The sequence below is a fragment of the Bidens hawaiensis genome, unplaced genomic scaffold (assembly GCF_021521415.1).
Source record: "Bidens hawaiensis isolate Kalapana, Puna unplaced genomic scaffold, B.hawaiensis_p1.1 tig00019588_1, whole genome shotgun sequence".
Lineage (NCBI taxonomy): Eukaryota > Viridiplantae > Streptophyta > Magnoliopsida > Asterales > Asteraceae > Bidens > Bidens hawaiensis.
The window spans coordinates 124,833-146,294 of record NW_027492976.1 but is presented as its reverse complement, the minus strand read 5'-3'; the positions used below and the strand labels follow the sequence as shown (position 1 = coordinate 146,294).

The 21,462-nt window shown below is 43.1% G+C and overlaps 2 protein-coding genes across 3 annotated transcripts; both read left to right on the top strand.

Annotated features, from left to right (window-relative positions):
• Positions 1 to 965: 965 nt before the first annotated feature.
• On the top strand, positions 966 to 4,051 carry LOC143558708 (uncharacterized). 2 transcript variants are annotated; one of them, XM_077047490.1, is made up of 2 exons: positions 966 to 3,134; positions 3,243 to 3,610. In XM_077047490.1, the coding sequence occupies exons 1-2, from the start codon at positions 1,574 to 1,576 to the stop codon at positions 3,263 to 3,265; spliced, it is 1,584 nt and encodes a 527-aa protein (XP_076903605.1). In that variant the 5' UTR covers positions 966 to 1,573; the 3' UTR covers positions 3,266 to 3,610. The 2 variants fall into 2 exon arrangements, with proteins under 2 accessions (XP_076903605.1, XP_076903604.1); XM_077047489.1 differs by adding an exon at positions 3,837 to 4,051 and having other exon boundaries at positions 968 to 3,563.
• Positions 4,052 to 5,882: 1,831 nt separating this feature from the next.
• Positions 5,883 to 7,909, top strand: LOC143558684 (CASP-like protein 4C1). Its single transcript, XM_077047471.1, has 3 exons — positions 5,883 to 6,128; positions 6,944 to 7,079; positions 7,463 to 7,909. The coding sequence occupies exons 1-3, from the start codon at positions 5,905 to 5,907 to the stop codon at positions 7,673 to 7,675; spliced, it is 573 nt and encodes a 190-aa protein (XP_076903586.1). The 5' UTR covers positions 5,883 to 5,904; the 3' UTR covers positions 7,676 to 7,909.
• The last annotated feature ends 13,553 nt before the right edge of the window (positions 7,910 to 21,462 follow it).

Below are 21,462 nucleotides of genomic sequence, written 5' to 3'. Positions count from 1 at the left end.
TTTCATAGCAAAAGCCAATGCAAATTTCTGTAGCAAGATTGTAGCAACATCTTTAGATGAATATCATAGCCAAAGTTGTAGCTGAACCTTCGTAGTAAACTTCGTAGCTATACTAAAGAAACTGTAGCAAAAAAGCATAGTTATAAAATCGTAGCTAAAGGTCCGTAGCTAAAAAACGGTAGCAAAATTCCGTACCTAGCAGTTCGTAGCTAAAAATCCGTAGCAAACAATTCGGTAGCAAAATCTATAGCTAACGTAGGTAAAATAACGACGTCTCTTTTGGTAGCTAAAGTCGTGGCAAAATTCTAATTTCGTAGCAAAAATCCATAGCAAATAAATTAGCTACGAGACTTGTACCTACCGACCAAATCGGTAGCAAATCCGTAGCAAACACCCTGTTTGCTACAAATTTGCTTGTTTGCTACGGATTTGCTACCGATTTGGCCGTAACAAATACCTGTTTTTGTAGTAGTGAATGTATAAAAACAATAAAAATTGTAAATAAACTAATTAGACAAATGAATATATTTTTTGTTAAGTAACACAGCAAGGGTGCAAACAAGCCAATCTACTCGATCTTCATGGATAAAAAAGCTTGAAACGAGTCGAGCTTTTTCAACCTCAAGCCAAACCCGAACCTCAAACGTAACTCGCTTAGTTATCGAGCCTGAGCTCGAGCCTTATGTATTTATAAAATTTTACCTCTTCCGGACTTCTAGTATTAAGTTAACACTTCACAGCCGATCTCGATCCAAACTTTGGCTCATTTAAGCCACTTTAAGGTACTAAACGAGCTCAAGCCATGCTTAGGGTCGTTAAAAGATTTTTTAAAAAAATATAAAAATAATAAAAAAAATGTATATAAAATAATTATTATATAACAAACGAGCCGAGCTCAAGCTCAGACAATCATAATTCAAAACGAGTTAAGCTATCTCGGCTAGACTTAAGCTCGGCTCGTTTACACCCCAAATATTCACACATGATGGTCGCACATTTATCTTTGAAGCAATGACACATGAGACACAGAGAAAACGGTGCTAGCACATAACGGCGTGAATAGCGGTCTTGATATTTAACCCCGCGGTTTCAACTAGTGCAGGCCCATTCTCTCAGCGCCAAACCAACACACGGCACCATCTCTTTCTCTCTAGGGTTATTATTATTATTATTATTATTATTATTATTATTATTATTATTATTATTATTATTATCATCATCAATCAGACACACATACACACAGTTTCCCCTTAATATTAATCTTGTCTTCCGATCAAATGCGTTGTCTCCACAGGTACCGTTCAATCCTATCCCTAATCTCATCCCACCATCTTCATACTAGGGTTAGGGTTTCCTTAATCGTCCCGTTATTACAAAATTAACCCTTATTTCATCTTGATTCTTCTGGGTATTGTGAAAATTGAATTGAGTATTCTGTGAATTGATCTGGGTGAAACTTATTATTGCATAAAAAGGGGATCTTGATTTTCTTGATTTTGTTCTTGATATAATTCTTGATTTAGGTTTAGGGTATGATTGTGTGAGATTATTATTATTGTAATTTGTAATTCTCATGCTGTTGAGTGTTGATTGTGGTGGGACTAACGATTCCACCGAAGAGGAAACCAATACGATTACAAACCACCACCCGAATCATTCGATAATGCCCGTGAAGGAAAAACATGGTGGGGATTTATTGACAACCTTATCCATGGATAATAATCATTTATCAACTATGTTATCCATGGATTCGAGCTTATCGGCGCATGACGAGATGGAGAGGGAGCTGAATCGGGCGGTGGATCTTAGCTTACCGCCCGATATTAATCTTCCGCTTTCGGCGGAGCCTAGCCCGCCTCCGTCTTCGTGGAATGATACTTGTGATATGTTGGATGTGGGATCAGGTCCGCAACATTATGAGGTGGAGAATAATATTAATGTGACGAAGATCGGGAAAAAGTGTGCTAAACGGCTCGATAGCGTGTGGGGCGCGTGGTTTTTCTTTAATTTTTACTTTAAGCCGGTTTTGAATGAGAAGTCGAAGAATAAAGTGAGTCGGGAAAACGGGTTTGATAAGTCCGATTTGAAGCTGGATGTGTTCTTGGTTCAGCATGATATGGAGAATATGTACATGTGGGCATTTAAAGAGAGGCCCGAGAACGCGTTGGGTAAGATGCAGCTAAGAAGTTATATGAACGGGCATTCCCGACAAGGTGAGAAACCGTTTCCGTTTAGTGCGGATAAAGGGTTCGTTCGGTCTCATAGAATGCAAAGAAAACATTATCGGGGGCTTTCTAATCCTCAATGTGTTCACGGGATTGAAGTCGTTCGGTCCCCAAATTTAACGGGATTGGATGAAGAAGAAAGAAAAAGATGGATGGAGTTAACGGGGCGGGATTTAAACTTTTCAATCCCGCTTGATGCTAGTGATTTCGGTTCTTGGAGGAATCTTCCCAGTACAGATTTTGAAATCGAACGCCCTCCTGTAATTAGAAACAACAGTTCTTCTAACGGGAATCAACATCCGTCAAAAAGATTGATAAACGGTTCGGGTTTGAATCTTTCAACTCAACCATCGGAGTATGTTAACGGTGAAGCAAACGGGATGGATCTTACGGTTGGGTGCAACAGTAAACGAAAGAAAAACTTTTTCCCGCATGGTTATGATGACGATGCTTCGGATGGGATTCTCGATATTCATCATGTCGAGCCACATTGGTTGACCGAGTTTTCGGGTGTTATGCGAAACGCGTACGGGCCCGTGACGGGTGCCAAAACTATTTATGAAGACGAAGAAGGATTCTTGATTGTTGTAAGCTTACCGTGTGCTGACTTTCAACGGGTCAAAGTTACATGGAAGAACACTTTGTCACACGGTATTGTGAAGATATTTTGTGTTAGCACCGGATGTATGCCGACTTTGAAAAGAAAAGACCGGACCTTTAAGTTAACCGATCCTGCACCCGAACACTGCCCGCCCGGGGAGTTTATTCGGGAAATACAGCTTCCGACGCGTATCCCTGAAGATGCTAAGTTGGAAGCTTATGGTGATGAAAGTGGGACGACACTCGAGATTATTGTTCCCAAACATCGGGAAGGACCAGAAGAACATGAGGTTCGTGTTTGTCTTCGTCCTTATGATCGCCCGTATGTTGACTTGACAGAAAATTTAATCTAAAAATGTTCCCAGTTTCATTATTTTTGCTAACTTTACCAAGTTACCATATACTTCTTTTGTTCACATGAAAAAAAAACTTTGATTTAGTGTATGGTGCAATTTTAATGAAACTAAGCAATAGGGTTCTTTTGTAAGTCTTTGTTTCTTGAGTCATTTTAAATGTTAAAAGAAAAGAAAAAAATAACTGTAAAAGTGTCACCTTTTGTTTTTTGTAGGACAATTTGGTAGTGATTTGTAACAGATCATGGTTTGTTGATCTATACTTTATTTGAATATAGTGTTTGTTTGCATCATTTAACCTAAGTATGGTTGTGATGCCACATTGGTTGCCTGAATTAATGGCGGTTTGTACAGGAATGATGGACTCAGTATAATCTTTTGGCATGTATGTGTTTTCTTGTATTACAAAGATTACATTATATTCATTCTAGGCATATGAAAATGTTGGTTGGTTTTATGATATGTTTCATGTGACCTGCTCACTAAAAAAAAGGGTTTTTTATTACAACCTATCCCTATGAAAATGTTGGTTTGGTTCCAGGTACAGGTTTTGGTACTGAAATGCGTACCCTATCTCTATCCTATGGGTAGGGTCGGGTAGTAAAAACCTGGGTATAATATAAAAAAAACCCGGTTCCGGGCTTTTTTTGTGTTTGAGTTCGGGTTTTTTTTGCATGTCTACAAACAAACATTAAACTTCTTTCTCACCCACACATTTTAACGAATTTCAAAAGATTGATTTAACTCTTCAACAACTTCCATTTTGTCTTACTAGTATTTATTTGCCTTAGGCCCCCTATATTGGATGTGCCGATGAGAAGTCATGTACTTCATCGTCATCCATGTTGTATTCTCAATGAGAAAGAGAGAAGTAACAACAGTAAAGTAGAAAAATGTGTTTTCGCACATGAGCGACCTATTTGGTACTAAAGCCACCTTTGTTTGGATCATGCTATCATGACCCAGTGTGATATAAAGTTGTCATCTTTTTTCAATACACCAAAAGTGTTTCCGTCCGTCTAGTATTCGTGGGCTATTTTCCAAAATCCTTGTTTGTTTGAGAGTTCCCGATGAAGTGGTTGATAAACACATGTAGGAAGTCTGTGTTAGGAGTTCATTATCCACAATTGTCTTTTACAAGTGTTCTGGAAATTGAGTTTCAACTATTTGGGTGAAGTTTGGTGGGGAATTAGGGAGATTAAGAAAATCTCGAGTATCCTTGGCTTGTGTATGCAAAGTTTGGTGGTTTTGAGAATTGGAAAAATTGCAAAAATGGAGGCTATGTGAGCATGAAAAGTTTTTGATTTATGATAAAAAAAATTGTGAAAATTGAAAGAAAAAATTGTTTTAAGCATAAATACACAATAATTTGTTATCTAGTTATTTCAGGTTTTTATAAAACAAATGAACTTTCTTATAAATGAATAAGTTTGATTAACCAAAATAAAAGAAATAGATTTAACATCCAAACCCTTCAAGCGAAATTGTTCGTCAAAATGAACCTAAGAGCACCCAAAACGCACACACCTTTTCTCGTCGTATCTTAATTGGCCTTCAAGTAGAAGAGAGAAGTGAGAGAGAAGAGAGTGAGGGAAGTATGGACTATTGGACGACGTCCGGACATGAATTATGACTTATGAGGAAGGAGAGATTGTAGAGAAATGAATGGATAAGAGGTGATGGTGTGGACGTTCTTATGTTAAAACCGAAAAAAGAAACATGAACAAGCGCCATAATGGGTCATTAGTACCTCCTCCGGCCTTCCCACACCATATAGCATATGTGGCCCTAAGTGCCTTTGCATTAAGGATGGCGGAGGGTATCAGTAATGACACTTGCTCAAAAACCACCTTCCCTCCTCCACATCGATAACTTGTAACCCCATTGCAAAGAATCGCACCCCCTGTGGCCCTATCTTACAAAAAAACGACGTCCTTACTACATGATCAATTTGTATAAATACACTACTTATTGGAAAATAATAAGGCTTTTCACAAGTGAGACCAAACGTACATCCTATATGTTGATCATATCCTTTATGACTAAAAGTACATAGATGATGTGATGTATTTTACCCCCATCCTGCGGCTAAAAGTAAAAAAAGATAATGTGACGGATTTAATAGAAGCGTGTAAATTCTATAAGATGATATGACAAATTTAGTATGGAATATGTAAATTATACAAATTATTCGCGTAACTTGTTTTTCACCTTTCTCTTCCACAAGGTCCTTCACCGTCAAACCAAACATGTATGTAACCATTTATACATTAAATAATAATTCATATCCTCTAATGATTGACATGTAGAATCATTTTATATCCGATAATCATTACATTTCCGATTCAAATTTTCAAACTATATCACACACCATGTAATGATTACCAAAACGAACCATTGTACAAAAATAAAATAATGGAGTAAAAAACTTAAAAAATCAGAAAAAGCAAGTAAGAAAAGGATAGAAATTAAAAAGAATAAAGCAAAGTCCTGATACCAATCATCATCCTTTCCTTCCATTTTCTTCACAGACTTCACACTTCACACCTTTGCTTTGCTTTGCTTTCTTTCACCATCCCATTTTTTTAGGAAATCATGCTCCCACCCGTGAATGAATAATAATAATATCATTTAACACAGTAGAATAATATTCATACACACACATATATAAAGCATATCTATACACAACACATTACCACTTCTCTCTTCATAATTTAACTCTTAAGATGACTGGGAACCGCGGTGTCGAGAGCCCGTCTCACGGGCATCGGATCCACCCGCACGACACGCCTCACTTTCACTCCACGGTATCCGAACGCAAGCTTCATCGTTTTAATTACTTGATTTTCGTCCTTCGTCTAGCCGCCTTTTGCTTTTCGCTCTCGGCTGTTGTGTTTATGATCGCTACCAAGTCCGATACCACTCGTTGGTATGACTTCGCGGCCTTCAGGTAAATTTCCTCGACTCATTTACACATTTACTAATTTACTTTTAAATGTGCACGAATAAATATACGGGTGCCCGCACGATGCAGCGTGAGTTTGAACCTGTTAATCACGTAACAGACATAAGTGTTTATGGTTCGGTTAAAACCTTGAAATCGTTTAAACCGGTAATTGGTTTGACTTCTTTTTTCTTTTTCTTTTTTTACTTTCAGTTTATTGGTCGGTTTCAAAATTTTCAAAACGCAGTGAACGGTTGGTTCGCGGTTTATACTGGACACTGAACACCCCTGCGTAACATATTAATTTATTTAAAATGAAAAAAATTATAACAATATCATATCCAAATTAAAGAGAATAAAATGCTCGTTTTGATGGTGCAATTTGTTTATAAAATATATTAACGTATGAAAAGGCTATAGTCGTTTAAAAATCATGGGTGAGAAGTTAGTTTACAAGTTAAAATAAAATATGGTTAAAGATGAGGGACCAAACTTGTAAGTTGAATGGATTGTGCTTAAAAGACATGTTTACCCTTACTAACACATCATGCTTTAAGTGTTGTAAATTACTTAAAAATGGGTGTCTTAATTTGCCCTTGTTTGATGTATTATATATAGTATAGATAATAAAGAACATCTTTACTACACACCTTAAAAATTATATATATTTTTTTACCGTGCACACTTTATTTAATACCTTTTTATTTCAAGACGATTTTTTATTTTTTTAACGGCAAACTACACTGCTTTTCAAATACATCAATTTTTTTAAACGAATATGTACATTAGTTTATTGATGCTAACAAAACAAAACTCGACAGATTCGTTGTGGCGGCAAATGGGATCGTCACTTTATACTCATTATTCGAAATGGTTGCGTCTGCTTGGGAGATTACTCGAGGCTCCACCGTTTTCCCTGAGTTCTTACAAGTCTGGTTCGATTTCGGCCACGATCAGGTTCTCTATTTTCATCACTTTTAAGCGTGCCAATATATAATTATATTTAGTGTTATTTATACGCTAAAATCTCAATTACCCCCATCAAATATTGATTAAGCCTCCGATCACCCCATAAAAAGCATTTGGGGACCGCAAATAAAGTACTTTTTCTCAAAATCTTTAAAAACTTCATCTTGAAACATTCAAAATTTTCCCTACCACCAGTGGCGCTAATTTTTTTAAAATATATTTTTACCTTTTAAACGGTTGTATGCAATTAAATATTCATCAAAACTTATTATAGAACGATCACAATAAGTGACGGGTAAACTGGAAACAAGCTGTACCGTATAAGTGTATATTGTTTAAATGTATTTTTAATTGAATGTTCGTGTCTATAGGTTTTCGCATATTTGCTACTATCAGCGGACTCAGCGGGGACGGAGATGGCAATGCAACTTAGACGTGTTGCGACGTGTAACGCGTTTTGTGTGCAGTCGGACATCGCGGTGGGATTAGGATTCGTGGGATTTTTGTTTCTGATGATGTCGTCGTTACTGTCGGGGTTTAGAGTTGTTTGTTTCATAATCAAGGGGTCTAGATATCATGTGTAGGAATATTGTTTTGGGTTTTATTGACATCAAATTATTGAGCGGGTAAATTATTATTATTATTATTATTATTATTATTATTATTGTTGTGTCGCTTGTGTGAGGACTATGAGTGGTTTGGTTTTGTGTGGCGTGTTTATTCGTTTGAATGACTTTACGCCTCGTGGATGATGTACGGTTTTTGAGTTTTCCAATGCTTTGACCAGAGGTGGTTTCAGTTAATTATTTCTTGTATCTCTTATGTTAAAAAGTTAAATCTATACCGTATATAATACATCAAAGAAAGACAAATTAAGACACTCATATTTAAGTAATTTACAACTTAAAGCATGAAATACATGTATTAGTAAGGGTGAACATGTCTTTTAAACACAATCCATTCAACTTACAAGTCCGGTCCCTCATCTTTAACCATATTATGTTTTTAATTTAACTGGTAAACTAACTTCCCACCCATGATTTTAAAACGACTATAACCTTTTCATACGTTAATATTTTTATAAACAAATTGTACCATAAAAACGAGCATTTTATTCTCTTTAACTTGGATATGATATTGTTGTAATTTTTTTTCATTTTAAATAAGTTAATATGTTACGTAAGGGTGTTCAGTGTCAGTTTTGATGGTTTTTAAGTTAAACCTTTAAGTCCAACCGTTAATACTGATTTTTTGTCGTCCAAAACCAAACTCAACCATTGAAAGTTGAAACCGAATCGTTACTAACGGCCTGGTTCCAGTTTGGGTTCACAGTTTAAACCGCGAACCAACCGGAAAATTTTGAAACCGTCCAACAAACCGAAAGTAAAAAAGAAAAAGAAAAAAAAAAGTCAAACCAATGACCGATTTAAACGATTTCAAGGTTTTAACCGAACCATAAACACTTATATTTGTACGTGATTAACAGGTTCAAACACCCGCTGTATCGCGCGGACACCCGTCTAGTTAATATGAAAATACAAATTAATGTATTCAAGTAAGAAAAACGCGTTACTCAAGGATAATTGTTTATTCTAACGTGACCAATGTGCAGAAGAATATAAGATTGACTAATGAGTTATTTTGTTTTCGAAAATACTAGTGTTGATTGATGTTTTAAAAAATAAGTGCTTAAATTTTATTTAACAAATTAGGAAAAAAGGTTCTTCATTAATACAAGTACTCGTAGATAACCATACGTATAAGAAAGGCGACATGATGAAAAGATCTGAGAACAATATTAAATAACGGGTAGATATGCCAACCAAATGAATAAGAGTAATCATAATTGCATAATTGATTATGAAATTGTGTCTTATATACGTTAGGTACCTAATATCATTATGGCTTGTGGGCATCAAGTTTTTCCAATGAAATGAAATATGACTTTATTTCTTAAAACTCATCTAAAATACGATCTTATATAACAAATTCTCAACCATACTTTTAACAATTTCAGTTTTTAACAAATATAACATACAATTTGTTAAATTTTCATTATTTATATAATACATTACAATATTCGTGTAATCACACAGATATCACATAATCTTTACGCCTCAAAACCACAAAATTTTAAAACTAATCTCATATGTGGACATGTGGTCTCGGACTTGTCTCAAGTATTATAGGCATCAAGTTTTTATGTCAAATCTTTTTTTCCTCTCTAGGTATCAAGTTTTTATGTCAAATGACCAAATCTTTAGGTGACGCCACATATAACATTACTTATTAAACTAGTTGTTACTGATTCCAAAATTTGATCGTAAAATTATAACCATTGTCAACGAATATGAACTCAGTTAATCACGATGTCCAAAGTTATGTTGAGCTGATTGATTGACATAACATTGAATGCTTAAATGCGTAATTAAGAATTAGCAATGTGCATTTAGACGTCCTAGTTACAACTCAACAAAATAGCATTAAAGCTTGGAATATATTTAGTAACCATGTCCCTCACAACATGTAGTTAGGCCCTTGTCCCCTTGAAATTATTTGTGTACTATTATATTCCCACACTCAAATAATTAGCCAACAAGCATGTTCTCATCGTAGCTGAAGAAACACTAAGTGAACCCTGGACAGATTATAGATAATCTGGGGGTTAAGTAATGTTTCCCACGAGAACGAGGTCCAACAGAGATGGTTGTTCTTCAAGGGACCTGCAAAACAAACACCGTAAGCTCGTCACTGAGAAGGGGGGGGGGGGTTCCTCCTTGTGACCACCCTCCGGCGTGAGAATCAGACTAGATTGCTCTGAATATAAGTGTATATTAAGAGATTGCTAGATAACTGGATAGCAGATGATCTTACCATTCCAAGATGTTGGAGTATTTATAGCCGAAGGTAGGTTTCCTAGAAGGTACAGCCGGCTGAATAGTATTCCTGTTCTACCAACAGTGGATTATGCACAGGCCATACTAGTTGGTGGATAGGTTACGGCCAACAGTAACAAAGTCAGCTGCACTATTCTACCAACTGTAGATTATGCACGTCCCACCTACTGTGGATTATACGCAGGCCATGCTGGTTGGTGAATAGGTTACGGCCAACAGTAACACTATTCTACCAACTGTAGGCTACGCACGCCCCTCAGTAAGAGTTGGTGAGTAGGCAGCGGCTAATAGTGACAAACAGTACTAGAGGGTGCTCCTCCTCGTACTGTTGTCGGTGAGCTGTCACCCTGTGATTGGCTCATGGGTTGTTCTGGTCAGATCGTCTGTCCTACCCATACCTTGGTAGGTATAGTACAAAAGATCTTTCAGAATCATACGGACTGGCTCATTTTGGCGGGATTGTTCCCGCCTTGCTCATTCCTTCATGTGACTACTGAAGTAGCTATTGCCTTGTGCGTGTAGCCCTGCTGTCTGCGGGTAGCCTTCCCTGATGGCTTGTATCCGCAACTGCGGGAACAGGCGGGGTACTTCACCATTGGGAGGCTTTCCCAGCGTGTACAGCTTGCGTACTGCGCGTAAGATTCTATGAGCATGGTGGGTCCTGCGGGAGCAGATGGCCTTTGCGCAGACGTCTCTGTTCAAGGTGAGTCTTGCGGGACCAACTGGTCTCTGCTGGGACCTACCTCTTCAAGTCCCCCCAGTCCAATGTTCTTCACATGAAAGTTTAATAAAGTGAGGTGAACTTTTGGACTTTAAGCAAGGGGTTTTGAAGAGGGTTTTTAGTTTTAAGGTTCTCCGTGGGGATTCTTCCCGCGGGTTTCCTAATGTCACTTGCAAAAATTCCCGATTTTTTTGCTTGATCTTTGGGTATGATGCGGGTAGGTATGTAACCTTCTCGCAAGTCAGGAGCGTTGAGTCTCACTTGTGTGGATTCTCCCTGAGGTTTTGGTAGTTTTGAACATAGTGATCAAGTATGTTTAAACCACCAATTCCATCCTGGAGCCTCAAACAATGTAGTTCTCGACGTTCCCGCTTTGCGGGGATGTTATTTCCGTTTCCGCAAGCATTGCCCAGAAGATCCTTCTTGATTTCAATTCCCTGCTGAGCGCTAGGTATGTGAAGGGTTTTGCCTGAACACTGTACCCGCGCTCGTCTTACGGTTACTTTACTTTCAAGGTACCCATGGCGTCAATTCCCTGCGGGTGCTAGGTATGTGAAGGGTTTTGCCTTAACACTGTATCCGCACCCGTCTTATAGTTACTTTGTTGCCGGGGTATTCTTGGCTTCAATTCCCTGCGGGTGCTAGGTATGTGAAGGGTTTTGCCTTAACACTGTATCCGCACCCGTCTTATAGTTACTTTGTTGCCGGGGTATTCTTGGCTTCAATTCCCTGCGGGTGCTAGGTATGTGAAGGGTTTTGCCTTAACACTATATCCGCACCCGTCTTATAGTTACTTGGTTACCAAGGTAAGGGGTATTTTCCCGCTTACTTTTGAATCTTTTTGAATTTTGAATTTTGAAATTCGAAAGGTTGGTGAGGATAAGAACAGTCCAAACATCTGAAACGTCGTGCGACGGTTTCTTCTGACTGTGTCAGGACGTGCAGGAAGTTATGGTGACGTGACAGTACATGGTCATTCCAGACGCTTTTTCAGGCGCGTGGGCGTGATTTTTCGGGCGCGTGGCCGCGAAATTAATGGTACGCGTCCTGTCAACAGCTGTTGCCAGCCTGCTCTTTGCCACGTGTCATAGTTTCATTGCACCTTCGATTTCTCTCTCCTTCGCATTAAATTCACCGCATTAATTGCGATCACTATATAAAGGGGGAGAGGGTCATTTGTAATTCACATCTTCACTTCTTCTCTTTCATCTGTAAGGCGATTTCTGGTGAATACTCTCTTATTCAGTTGAGCATTCCTCCGAAATCGTTTCTTCTTCCTTTGCAATGTCTTCACATGATACTGAAGCTGTAGTCGATGATAAGAGTACTGCTGGCGAGTGCCAGTGTGCTCTGCCCGGCGATCAGTACAGGTATGTTGTTAGGAAGTTCATGCTCGATCCTCTCGAGCCTGAATTTCCTGAACCCCATCAGACCGTGTACGATGCCCCCAGTGGCAAGATATGGGTATATGCTGCATTCTTTGTTTATGGGAACCTTAGGTTCCCATTGACAAAGTTTGTGTACCGTGTCCTGGAGAGGCACAGTGTGCATTTGACCAAGTTGCACCCCATGGCGATCGCCAAGATTCGCCACTTCGAGTGGGTGTGCCGGATTTTGGGCATTGAGCCCTATGTGGACCGCCTGATGACCTTCTATACTTGGAGGTGCATCCAGGGGTGGTACACCCTGACAACCCGGATCAAGGGTTTGAAGATTTGCGCGACCGAGCGCAGTCTCCGATCGTGGAAGCGGGAGTTCTTCTGCATTTCTGCTCGCGCCGTCCCCATTGCCATGAAGTTTAAAAATGGCCAAGCAATTCCGAGCCACCACGCCACCAACTACCAGGAGGCGGAATGGTTTGCGAAGATATCCCGGGTCCAATCTCCGGTTTACCGGTTTGCGGAGTCCGGGATGGTGATGCTGGGGATGAGCCGGGTATGGAAGGAGGCGTCTCAGGTTCCCATCCTTCTCGAATATGAACTCTACTCCTTATGGTATGTCTTGTCTTTCTTGCTGATATGAACTCTACTCCTTATGGTATGTCTTGTCTTTCTTGCTGATATGAGTTTGTCTTCTAACTGTTTCTTTTCTTTCAGAGGGGAACAATTTGGAGTCGCTCCTGTACCCGCGGGAAGCTGACGGTCCCGTGCGGGTGGGTACTCGTGCTCTTGACGAGAACGAGTTGCCCATCCTGTAGCAAACAGCGGATCGGTTTGTGGAGGTCTATCCGCTGGGCCACGAGATCCTGAGCCACCGGCGGCCAAGTAAGGCGTTATTCTCTCCTCCACCCCTCAGTGCTATACCCGCTGCTGGAATTCCTGACATCCTATCTTCTTCTGAGGAATCCGCAGATGGTCCTCCGTTAGTGCGGAAGAAGAGGGCTGCCGGCGGGAAAGGGAAGGAGAAGGCGGCCTCCACAGCCGATCCAGTGCTCCTATCTGACACAGTCAGATAGTGAAGAGGTGGCGGGGAACCCCGGTGGTGAGAAGACCACTGTTCCGGAGGCTACGACTGTTACCTCCGGAGAACCAATGGCGACGACGGTGACCGGCATCAAGAGACCGGCTCCATCGGGTTCGTCCCCGCCCGTCCGTACGTTCAAGCTCAAGAAAACCCTTAAGTACAACTCTTGGCTTTTATCTTCGTAGTTTAATCTTCCAAGTCTTTTAACATTTTTCTTCTTTACGCAGGTGTGGATGTTGGCGCATTCCAGGGTGAGGGGCCGAGTACTACCTCTCCGCCAATGACGGTAGGCTTGGTCAGCCTACCTGAGGCGTCGACCCAGGCGCCTGCGCCTGCTTCCGCTGGTTCAGTTGCTCATTCTGAGCCGACTGTTCCAGCCGAGATGACATCACCGCCGGCTGTGAGTGCGATTTTTACAGCATCCTTCACAGAGCCGGCGGTTACTTTTGCCGCGGATTCTGCGGCAGCGACCGCGGCGGCAACCACGGCGGCTGCTACCATGCCCCCGTCATCGGCAACGACGGCCGGTCCTTCAGGTACGCGTGGGGCTTCTCGCATCTTTCCGCCACCTTCCCATCTGCCTGACCTCTTGGACGGATTTCCATTGGGTTCAGGTGATGGGTTCGGCGGCTATCGGCCTGTAATTGACCCTACAGGTGCGTAGGGTTCTTTTGGCCCATTTTTCTATATATATTTTATCATCTTTTCCTAACTGCTTTTTGTTTCTTTTGCAGTGTCGGATTCCAATGAAGTGTATGTTCCGCGATGGAACATACGCCAAGGAACAACCCTTCGTACCCCTGTGGAGTGCGTGGAATGGGCTCGCCACGCTGCTCCCCATGGTGCGTTGGGGGAAGCCATGGCTAGCTACCAGGAGGGTAGGCTAACCAACGAGCTTCGGGTTCTCCAAGCCCGGATGCAGCCGCGCGTCGAGCTGCTTTGTCGTGAAAACGACAAGTTGAAAGCAGCTCGCGCCAAAGAATTATCTCAAGCGCGGGCTCTTCGGGAGGAGAACCAAAAGCTGTCCGCAGCTGCTACGGAGAAGGAGAAGGCCTTCAAGGCCCTCGAGGTTGAGGTTCAAGCGCGACTCGAGGCCCGCTCCAAGGCTGCCCAAGCTGTTAACGAACAGCTTCGGCTAGCTAAGGAGACTGCGAGGAACGCGACCGAGAGGGCCACCAAGGCTGAAGCCGTTGCTGAGCCTTTACGCATGGAGAACGAGGAGCTCAAGGCCAAATTAGAGGCTCTCCAACGTGCTCATGATGCCTTGGCGATGGAAGATGCCAAGAAGCTCCAAGAGATCTTGGACCAGAGGGGCGTGCTTGACCAAACCGAGCGGAAGCTTAAGGGCGTCGAAGAGGCTGCCGCAAAGGAAGTGCTACTTGCCAACCTTAACAAAAGCGAAGCCGAACGCGCCTGCACCCAAGCTCAAGCCGCCCTTAAAGAAGCTCTGGTTGCCAAGGAATGGCTTCTTCGAGAAGCGTTGTCTCAGGTATGTCTATCTTCATGTCTTCACGCTTTTCTTATGTAGGTTGTGCATCGGGTCTTCTCAGAGACATCCTACGATGATGCAATGAGCGCAGCCCTCAACGCTTCTCACGAGGATGGGGAACGGGTCGGCTTCCTCCTTGGTCTAGGGTTTGTTGAGAAAGGCGTCCCGCCATCCAACTTCCCTTTGTACAATGTAGATACCGAAGCCATATATGACCAAGCAGTAAATCAATACGCCGCCTTCCCGCATCCGGTGGTGGAGAAGGTGAATGAAATTGCTGCTGCTGATGACGGGCTACCTATCCTTAAGGCTTACCTTGAACAGCCACGCTCTACTGACGGCGCTGGTCCAAGTGGAAGTGGCCCTGAAGCCTGATCCTGAAGATCCCTTCCCGCCACTAGGATAGATTTAGTTTGTATAGATTTACTTTCTTGTAGGCGGGTAGTTACCCGGCCATTCTTGTAACGAATATTTATGAAATGTAAATCTTTGCGCGGCTAAGACCGCTTGATTCATTGGATTCCTTGCTTTATAAACGTTATATGACTTACATACTTAAGTTTAAATTAGCAATTTTCCAAGTGTTTAGAATAAGTTAACCTTTGAACGTGGTAGATAGGTGTGAAGTTTTGCTTCCTCTTCCGTGATTGTGCGGGTAGGACCGTCACTTGCACGTAGTAGGATGGCTAAACTTTACCATCTGACCTGCGTGTAGGTTTACCTTATTTGAGGATAAGTTAACCTTTGAACGTGGTAGATAATAGGTGTGAAGTTTTGCTTCCTCTTTCGTGATTGTGCGGGTATGACCGTCACTTGCACTTAGTAGGATGGCTAAACTTTACCCATATCTAACCTGCGTGTAGGTTTACCTTATTTGAGGATAAGTTAACCTTTGAACGTGGTAGATAATAGGTGTGAAGTTTTGCTTCCTCTTTCGTGATTGTGCGGGTATGACCGTCACTTGCACTTAGTAGGATGGCTAAACTTTACCCATATCTGACCTGCGTGTAGGTTTTCCTCATCTTTTTTTTTTTTTTTTTTTTTTTTTTTTTTTTTTTTTTAGGATAACCTTTGAACGTGGTAGATGATAGGTTGAAGTTTTGCTTCCTTGTTCGTGATTGTGCGGGTAAGACCGTCACTTGCACTTACAAGGATGGCTAAACTTTACTTACATCATACCTGCGTGTAGGTTTCCCTTATTAACGTTGTGTTTACGCGGGTTTTTTCCGCCTTCCACACGTAACGACTTACTTCTTCCCGTTTATGCGGTGAATACCGGTATCAGTGGGAAGTTCATAAGTATAAAGGTAAACACATTATGAAAGGAGAATCATTTCCATTAGAAGTGGCTCTAGGCCTTTTCTTTACAAGTTTTGGAATTGATCTACATATAACATTTGCGTAATTGAGCTCCATTCCATGTTCTTGGGATGGGAGTGCCATCGAGCCTTTTCGAGCCGGTATGCGCCCTTTCCCAGGACTTCTTTGATAATGTATGGCCCATTCCCAAACCGGGGCCAGCTTTCCCGGGCGCTCTTGGTTTGAAGCCTCGTTGTTACGCAGTATGTAGTCTCCTATCTTGAAGTTGCAGAGTTTTACCCGCGTGTTGTAGTACTTTTGCATTTGTCGTTTGTAGTTCTCTTCACGCACTGCGGCTAAGTCTCTGCGTTCCTCGGTTAGCATAAGATCCAACCGTCTTTCCGCATCATTGTCTTCTGGCTGAATCAAGACCCTTGGCGAGGGTAGACCAATTTCGACCGGGACCATGGCTTCAGTGCCATAAGTGAGGCTGAACGGGGTTTCTCCCGTACTGGCCTTCTTCAGCGTTCTGTTTGCCCAAAGGACGTGCGGAAGCTCGTCCACCCAGCCGGATCTGTGTTCCGATAGCCTCTTCTTGATGCCTTCGACGATGCTCTTATTTGCTCTTTCCACCTCACCATTACCTTGCGGGTGTGCCACTGAGGTAAAGGTGTGGGTGATTTGAAGTTCTTTTAGCCACTGTTGTAGCTTCTTGTCAGCAAAGTTGGTGCCGTTATCGCTCACCAAATTCTGTGGAAGTCCAAAACGACAAATAATAAATTCCCAAATAAATTTTTTGATATGTTTCGCGGTTGTTTGGGCTAAAGGTTTTGCTTCTATCCACTTGGTGAAGTAGTCGATGGCTACCACTAGGAACTGAACATTTCCTGCTGCTGTAGGAAATGGGCCTGTCACATCGATGGCCCACTTCTGAAATGGCCATGAAGAAGTGACTGGAACAAGTTCATTCTTCGGGCGGTGCGTGTTGGGTGCGTAAAGCTGGCAAGACCTGCATTTTCTGATGTATGCCAGTGCATCCGTATGCATCCCCGGCCAAAAGTATCCCGCGTTGTTTAGCTTGGCTACAACAGCGCGAGGACCTGCGTGTACTCCACAGATGCCTTCGTGTACTTCCCTTAGGAGGTAGTCAGCATCTTGGTTGTCCACGCATCTCAAGAGTGGGCCAAGAAAGTTACGTCTGTAAAGGATGTCGTTGACGAGCTGATAATTCAGTGCTTTACAGCGTAGTTTTCTTGCCTGTGTTTTTGACTCTGGTAGCGTTCCTGCTGCAAGGTAATTTATTATTGGTGTCATCCACGTTTCTGTACCGGTTTGGATGACACAAATTTCCTTGTGCGGGACTGATGGTGCTTCGAGGAGTTCAATGCGGATGTCCTTTCCCAAGTGGGTGAAGGCTAGTGATGCAAGCTTGCTTAACGCATCCGCAGATTTGTTTTCGCTGCGCTTGACGTGTATGACTTTACAATCACTAAAATCACGCATAAGGGTTTTTGCCTGGGCGAGGTACAGGGCCATTGTGTCGTTCACAGCCGTGTACGTCCCATTTATTTGGTTGGCCACCAGCATGGAATCCACGTGGGCTTCCAAGTTTTTCACTCCCATCTTACGCGCAATTCTCAAACCGGCCAAGAATGCTTCATATTCGGCTTCGTTATTCGTACTTGGAAAATCCAACCGAATTGCGTAAGTATATTCTTGGCCTGCTGGGTTGGTTAATTTTAACCCTGCGCCTGAACCCTCGTTACTGGCTGCTCCATCAGTGTAGAGTCGCCAGACATCATTGATGTCCTGTGCTGGGGAGGGTTGAGCCTCCTCCTGGCACTCTTTCTCCCGCGAAGCGGGGACTTCTGCAATAAAATCGGCCAGGACCTGGCCCTTTATGGCTGGTCTTGGCTTGTACTTAATTGCATATTCTCCCAATTCAATTGCCCATTTGGCTAGACGTCTCGATAATTCGGGTTTGCCTAGAACGTTTGAGAGTTTGAAGTTGGTGAGAATGGTGATTGGGTGGCCCTGGAAATATCGTCTTAACCTGCGTGAAGCGTGTATGAGTGCTAAGACCAATTTTTCGAGGGTAGAGTACCGGGTTTCTACGTCTGTTAGTACACGGCTAACATAATAGATTGGCATCTGGATGCCTTTTCGTTCTATTAGCAGGACTGCCCCGGTTGCTCTATCTGTTGCGGAAAGGTATAGGATTAACTCCTCTCCCGCTTGTGGTGCTGTAAGTGTTGGGAGTTCGATCAGGCGTGACCGAATCTCCTGAAAAGCTGCTTCCGCTTCTGGTGTCCAGCGGAAGTGCGTTTTCTTTAAGCAGTTTCTCAATGTTGACACGAAAGGAAACGACTTATCCGCATGGTTTGCCAAAAAGCGATTAAGTGCGACCAGTCGTCCATTCAGTGTCTGAGCCTGTTTGATGGTGGTAGGTGATTCCATTTTTACAATGGCTTCGACCTTTTCAGGGTTCGCTCTGAAGCCATCTTTAGTAATAATGACTCCCAAGAACTTCCCTTCTTCCATCCCAAATGAACACTTGCTCGGGTTGAGCTTCATGTTTATCTTTCTGAGCGTGTTGAAAGTTTCTTCAATGTCTTTCAACATCGCTTCTGGCTCGGGGCTTTTGATGACCAAATCATCCATATAGACTTCCAAGTTTCTCCCGATTTGGGCATGAAACTCTTTGTCCATCAGTCGTTGGTACGTGGACCCTGCATTCTTAAGTCCGAATGGCATCATTTTATAACAAAATGTACCATCGGGCGTCCGAAATGCGGTTTTGTCCTGATCATCTACGGCCATGTGGATTTGATGGTACCCCTTATACGCATCCAAGAAGCATTTAAGGCGAAATGGTACCAACGAATCCACCTTAAGATCAATTTCTGGTAACGGATAACAATCTTTGGGGCATGCTTTGTTCAAATCTTTGAAATCTATGCACATGCGCCATTGTTTGTCATTCTTCGGTACCATTACGGGATTTGCAACCCATGTTTGATATCTGCTAACGCGTACGATGCCTGCCTCAAGGAGTTCCTTGACTTGGGTTCTACACGCGTTAGTTTGTTCAGGCCCCATTACTCTGCGCTTTTGTACGACTGGCGTAACAGCCGGATCGCACTTGAGCTTATGCTCCGCCTTACTTCGGGGTACACCAGTCATGTCAGCTGGTGCCCACGCAAAGATGTCAGCGTTTTTCTGCAGTAAGCGTTTGAGTAGGGTGCGGGTGGGATCAACGATTGTTGGTCCAATGGTAACGGCCTGGTCGGGGTATTTGCCATTGAAGGCCCATTTTTCCGGTTCGGTGATGGTTGGTTTAGCCTTTTTCGGTTTGGGTTTAGATGAGACAGATGCGATGCATACTTGGGGAATGCCAGTGATCATCGCTACACCCTCAGCTGTTGGCCATCCCATCATGCCGTGGACTGAAGATACCACGGCGTTGAATCTTGCCATCCCGTCTCTTCCGAATAGGATGTCGTACGTGTGGTGTGGCTTTTTTATCACGACAAAATCCACGTCTTCTGTGCGTGAATGATTCCCATCAGTAAGAGTAACGGGGAAAGATAGGATACCCAGGGGGGTTTCTGTACTGCCGTCAAACCCTTCCATTGAAGCGTAGACCGTTTCCAAGCGTTCTTTGTCTTCATCATCCAGCTTATCAAAGAACTGCCTGTACATCACTGTCGACGAAGCGCCGTTGTCAGCAAGAGTGCGGGAAGTGATGTAATGCCCCAGCTGGCTTCTGATGACGATGGGGCCTTCTTTGCTGGGGGCCCCTGGCACTCGCGGGAAGCGCACCTCAGCTTCCTTCCACGCGCATGGTTCTGTCACTCGTCTTTTTCTTCCTCTGACCTTGCCATGAACCATGTTGATGCTGATGTCGACGGGCTTTCGTCCGTTACCTCTGTACCGGTTGTCATTCCTTCCTCCCTTCCTGATTGATGCCACGAGATGTGCAAGTCTTCCATCATTGACAAATGTCTCAATAATATCCTTCAAGGATGTGCACTCTTCAGTACCATGACCCTTTGTCCCGTGGAAATCACAGGATTTGCTTTGATCCGCATTAGGTTTCTGCCGGATCAATGGGGCTTTTGGCCATGGCAATTTTTCCGTGGCAAATATCTCCGTGACGCTCTTCGTGAGTGGCGTCCACCGGTGTTTTCGGTTTGAAGGGTGTGTGTTGTCCCTTCCGCCAACAAGAGGGCGAGAGCTGGATGAGGTGTCAAAGTTTACCCTTGACTGCCAAATACCTAGCCTCCTCTTTTTGTTCTGCCGGGCGATCCGGACATTGTTTTCTCTTGTCCTCTGCGTGTAGAGGTGTGTACTCTGGGGAAGATCCCTTCCCAGTTGCTTTTCCGTCTCGGCAAAGCGCTTTGCCGCCGTCATGATGGCATCCCATGTTGATGGCATGCCATCCTTACCCGTCAATGTGCGGATAAGTTCTGGGTATTCGGCGCCTTGGATGAAGGCGGCGCGAACCAGATCCTCACTTATGTTGCCGAGACTTAACTTTTTGGAGTTGAAGCGAGTGATGAAGTCTAGTAAAGATTCATCCTCCTCTCTCACGCAGTTGAGGATCGTCCACTGCTCTTCAGTGTACTTCCTCTGTTGGCTGAAGTGCTGGCTGAACTTGTTCTGAAAGTCCGCCCAGTCATATATGTGGTGGATCGGTAAACGATCGAACCATGCCCTGGCCGCTCCGACCAAAGTCATCTGGAACATGTAGCACCACGTGGGTTCCATCCAGTTGCTGACGGTAGCCCCCGCAATGAACCAGTTCAAATGGTCGTCTGGGTCGGATAGACCATCATAAGTGCCAATGTTGGACATTTGTTTGGCACTTCTCGGGGCAATTGCTTCCGCAATGTCCCTTGCGAATTTTGACTTTCCTGCATTTGTAGCAGTTGGTCTAAAGGTTTTGGAGAAGTCACGCGGGTTTCTCTCCGCGATTGGTTTAAAAGCTTCCCCAAAATTCCTTTTTGGTTGGACGTCCGTTTCCTTACGCTTCCCTTTCGCCTTATGGCGAGGGTTTGCGTCGGTATCGGACTCCAACTCGTCGTCTGAGTACTCGCAGTCACTGCTCATATTGAGGTGTTGGCGAGTACTGGCGAATTCGTCAGCCTGTTGAACTGAACGCAAGCGTTCATCCAATTCGGCTTGGAATTCTCTTTGCCGTGCTTCGGCCCACGCCTTCACTTGATCTAGTGTTTGGCGAGGGACCTTCGTTCGTCTTTCCAGCTGGGTATCGGTGAACCCCAGTGGAATATTTACTGCACTTGCCCCGGCTTGGGTAGTCGGGGTAGTGTTCGTAAGGATTGTATAACCGCCGGTGTTCTCCCCAGTTGCTGGGGTTGTTACCGGGGTTTCTTGGTCGGTTACTGGCCTTTGGACCGGAGTAACGTTGACCATTTTTTCAGAAATTGTGAAAAAACTAAAATAGTTCTAGCTTTTATGCACGGATGGCGCAAATGAAGA

Coding starts and splice junctions, on each gene's coding strand:
- LOC143558708 (XM_077047489.1), top strand. CDS start 1,574: ATGCTGTTGAGTGTTGATTGTGGTGGGACTAACGATTCCACCGAAGAG.
- LOC143558684 (XM_077047471.1), top strand. CDS start 5,905: ATGACTGGGAACCGCGGTGTCGAGAGCCCGTCTCACGGGCATCGGATC. Junction 6,129..6,943: donor TATGACTTCGCGGCCTTCAG/GTAAATTTCCTC, acceptor AAAACTCGACAG/ATTCGTTGTGGCGGCAAATG. Junction 7,080..7,462: donor TCGATTTCGGCCACGATCAG/GTTCTCTATTTT, acceptor TCGTGTCTATAG/GTTTTCGCATATTTGCTACT.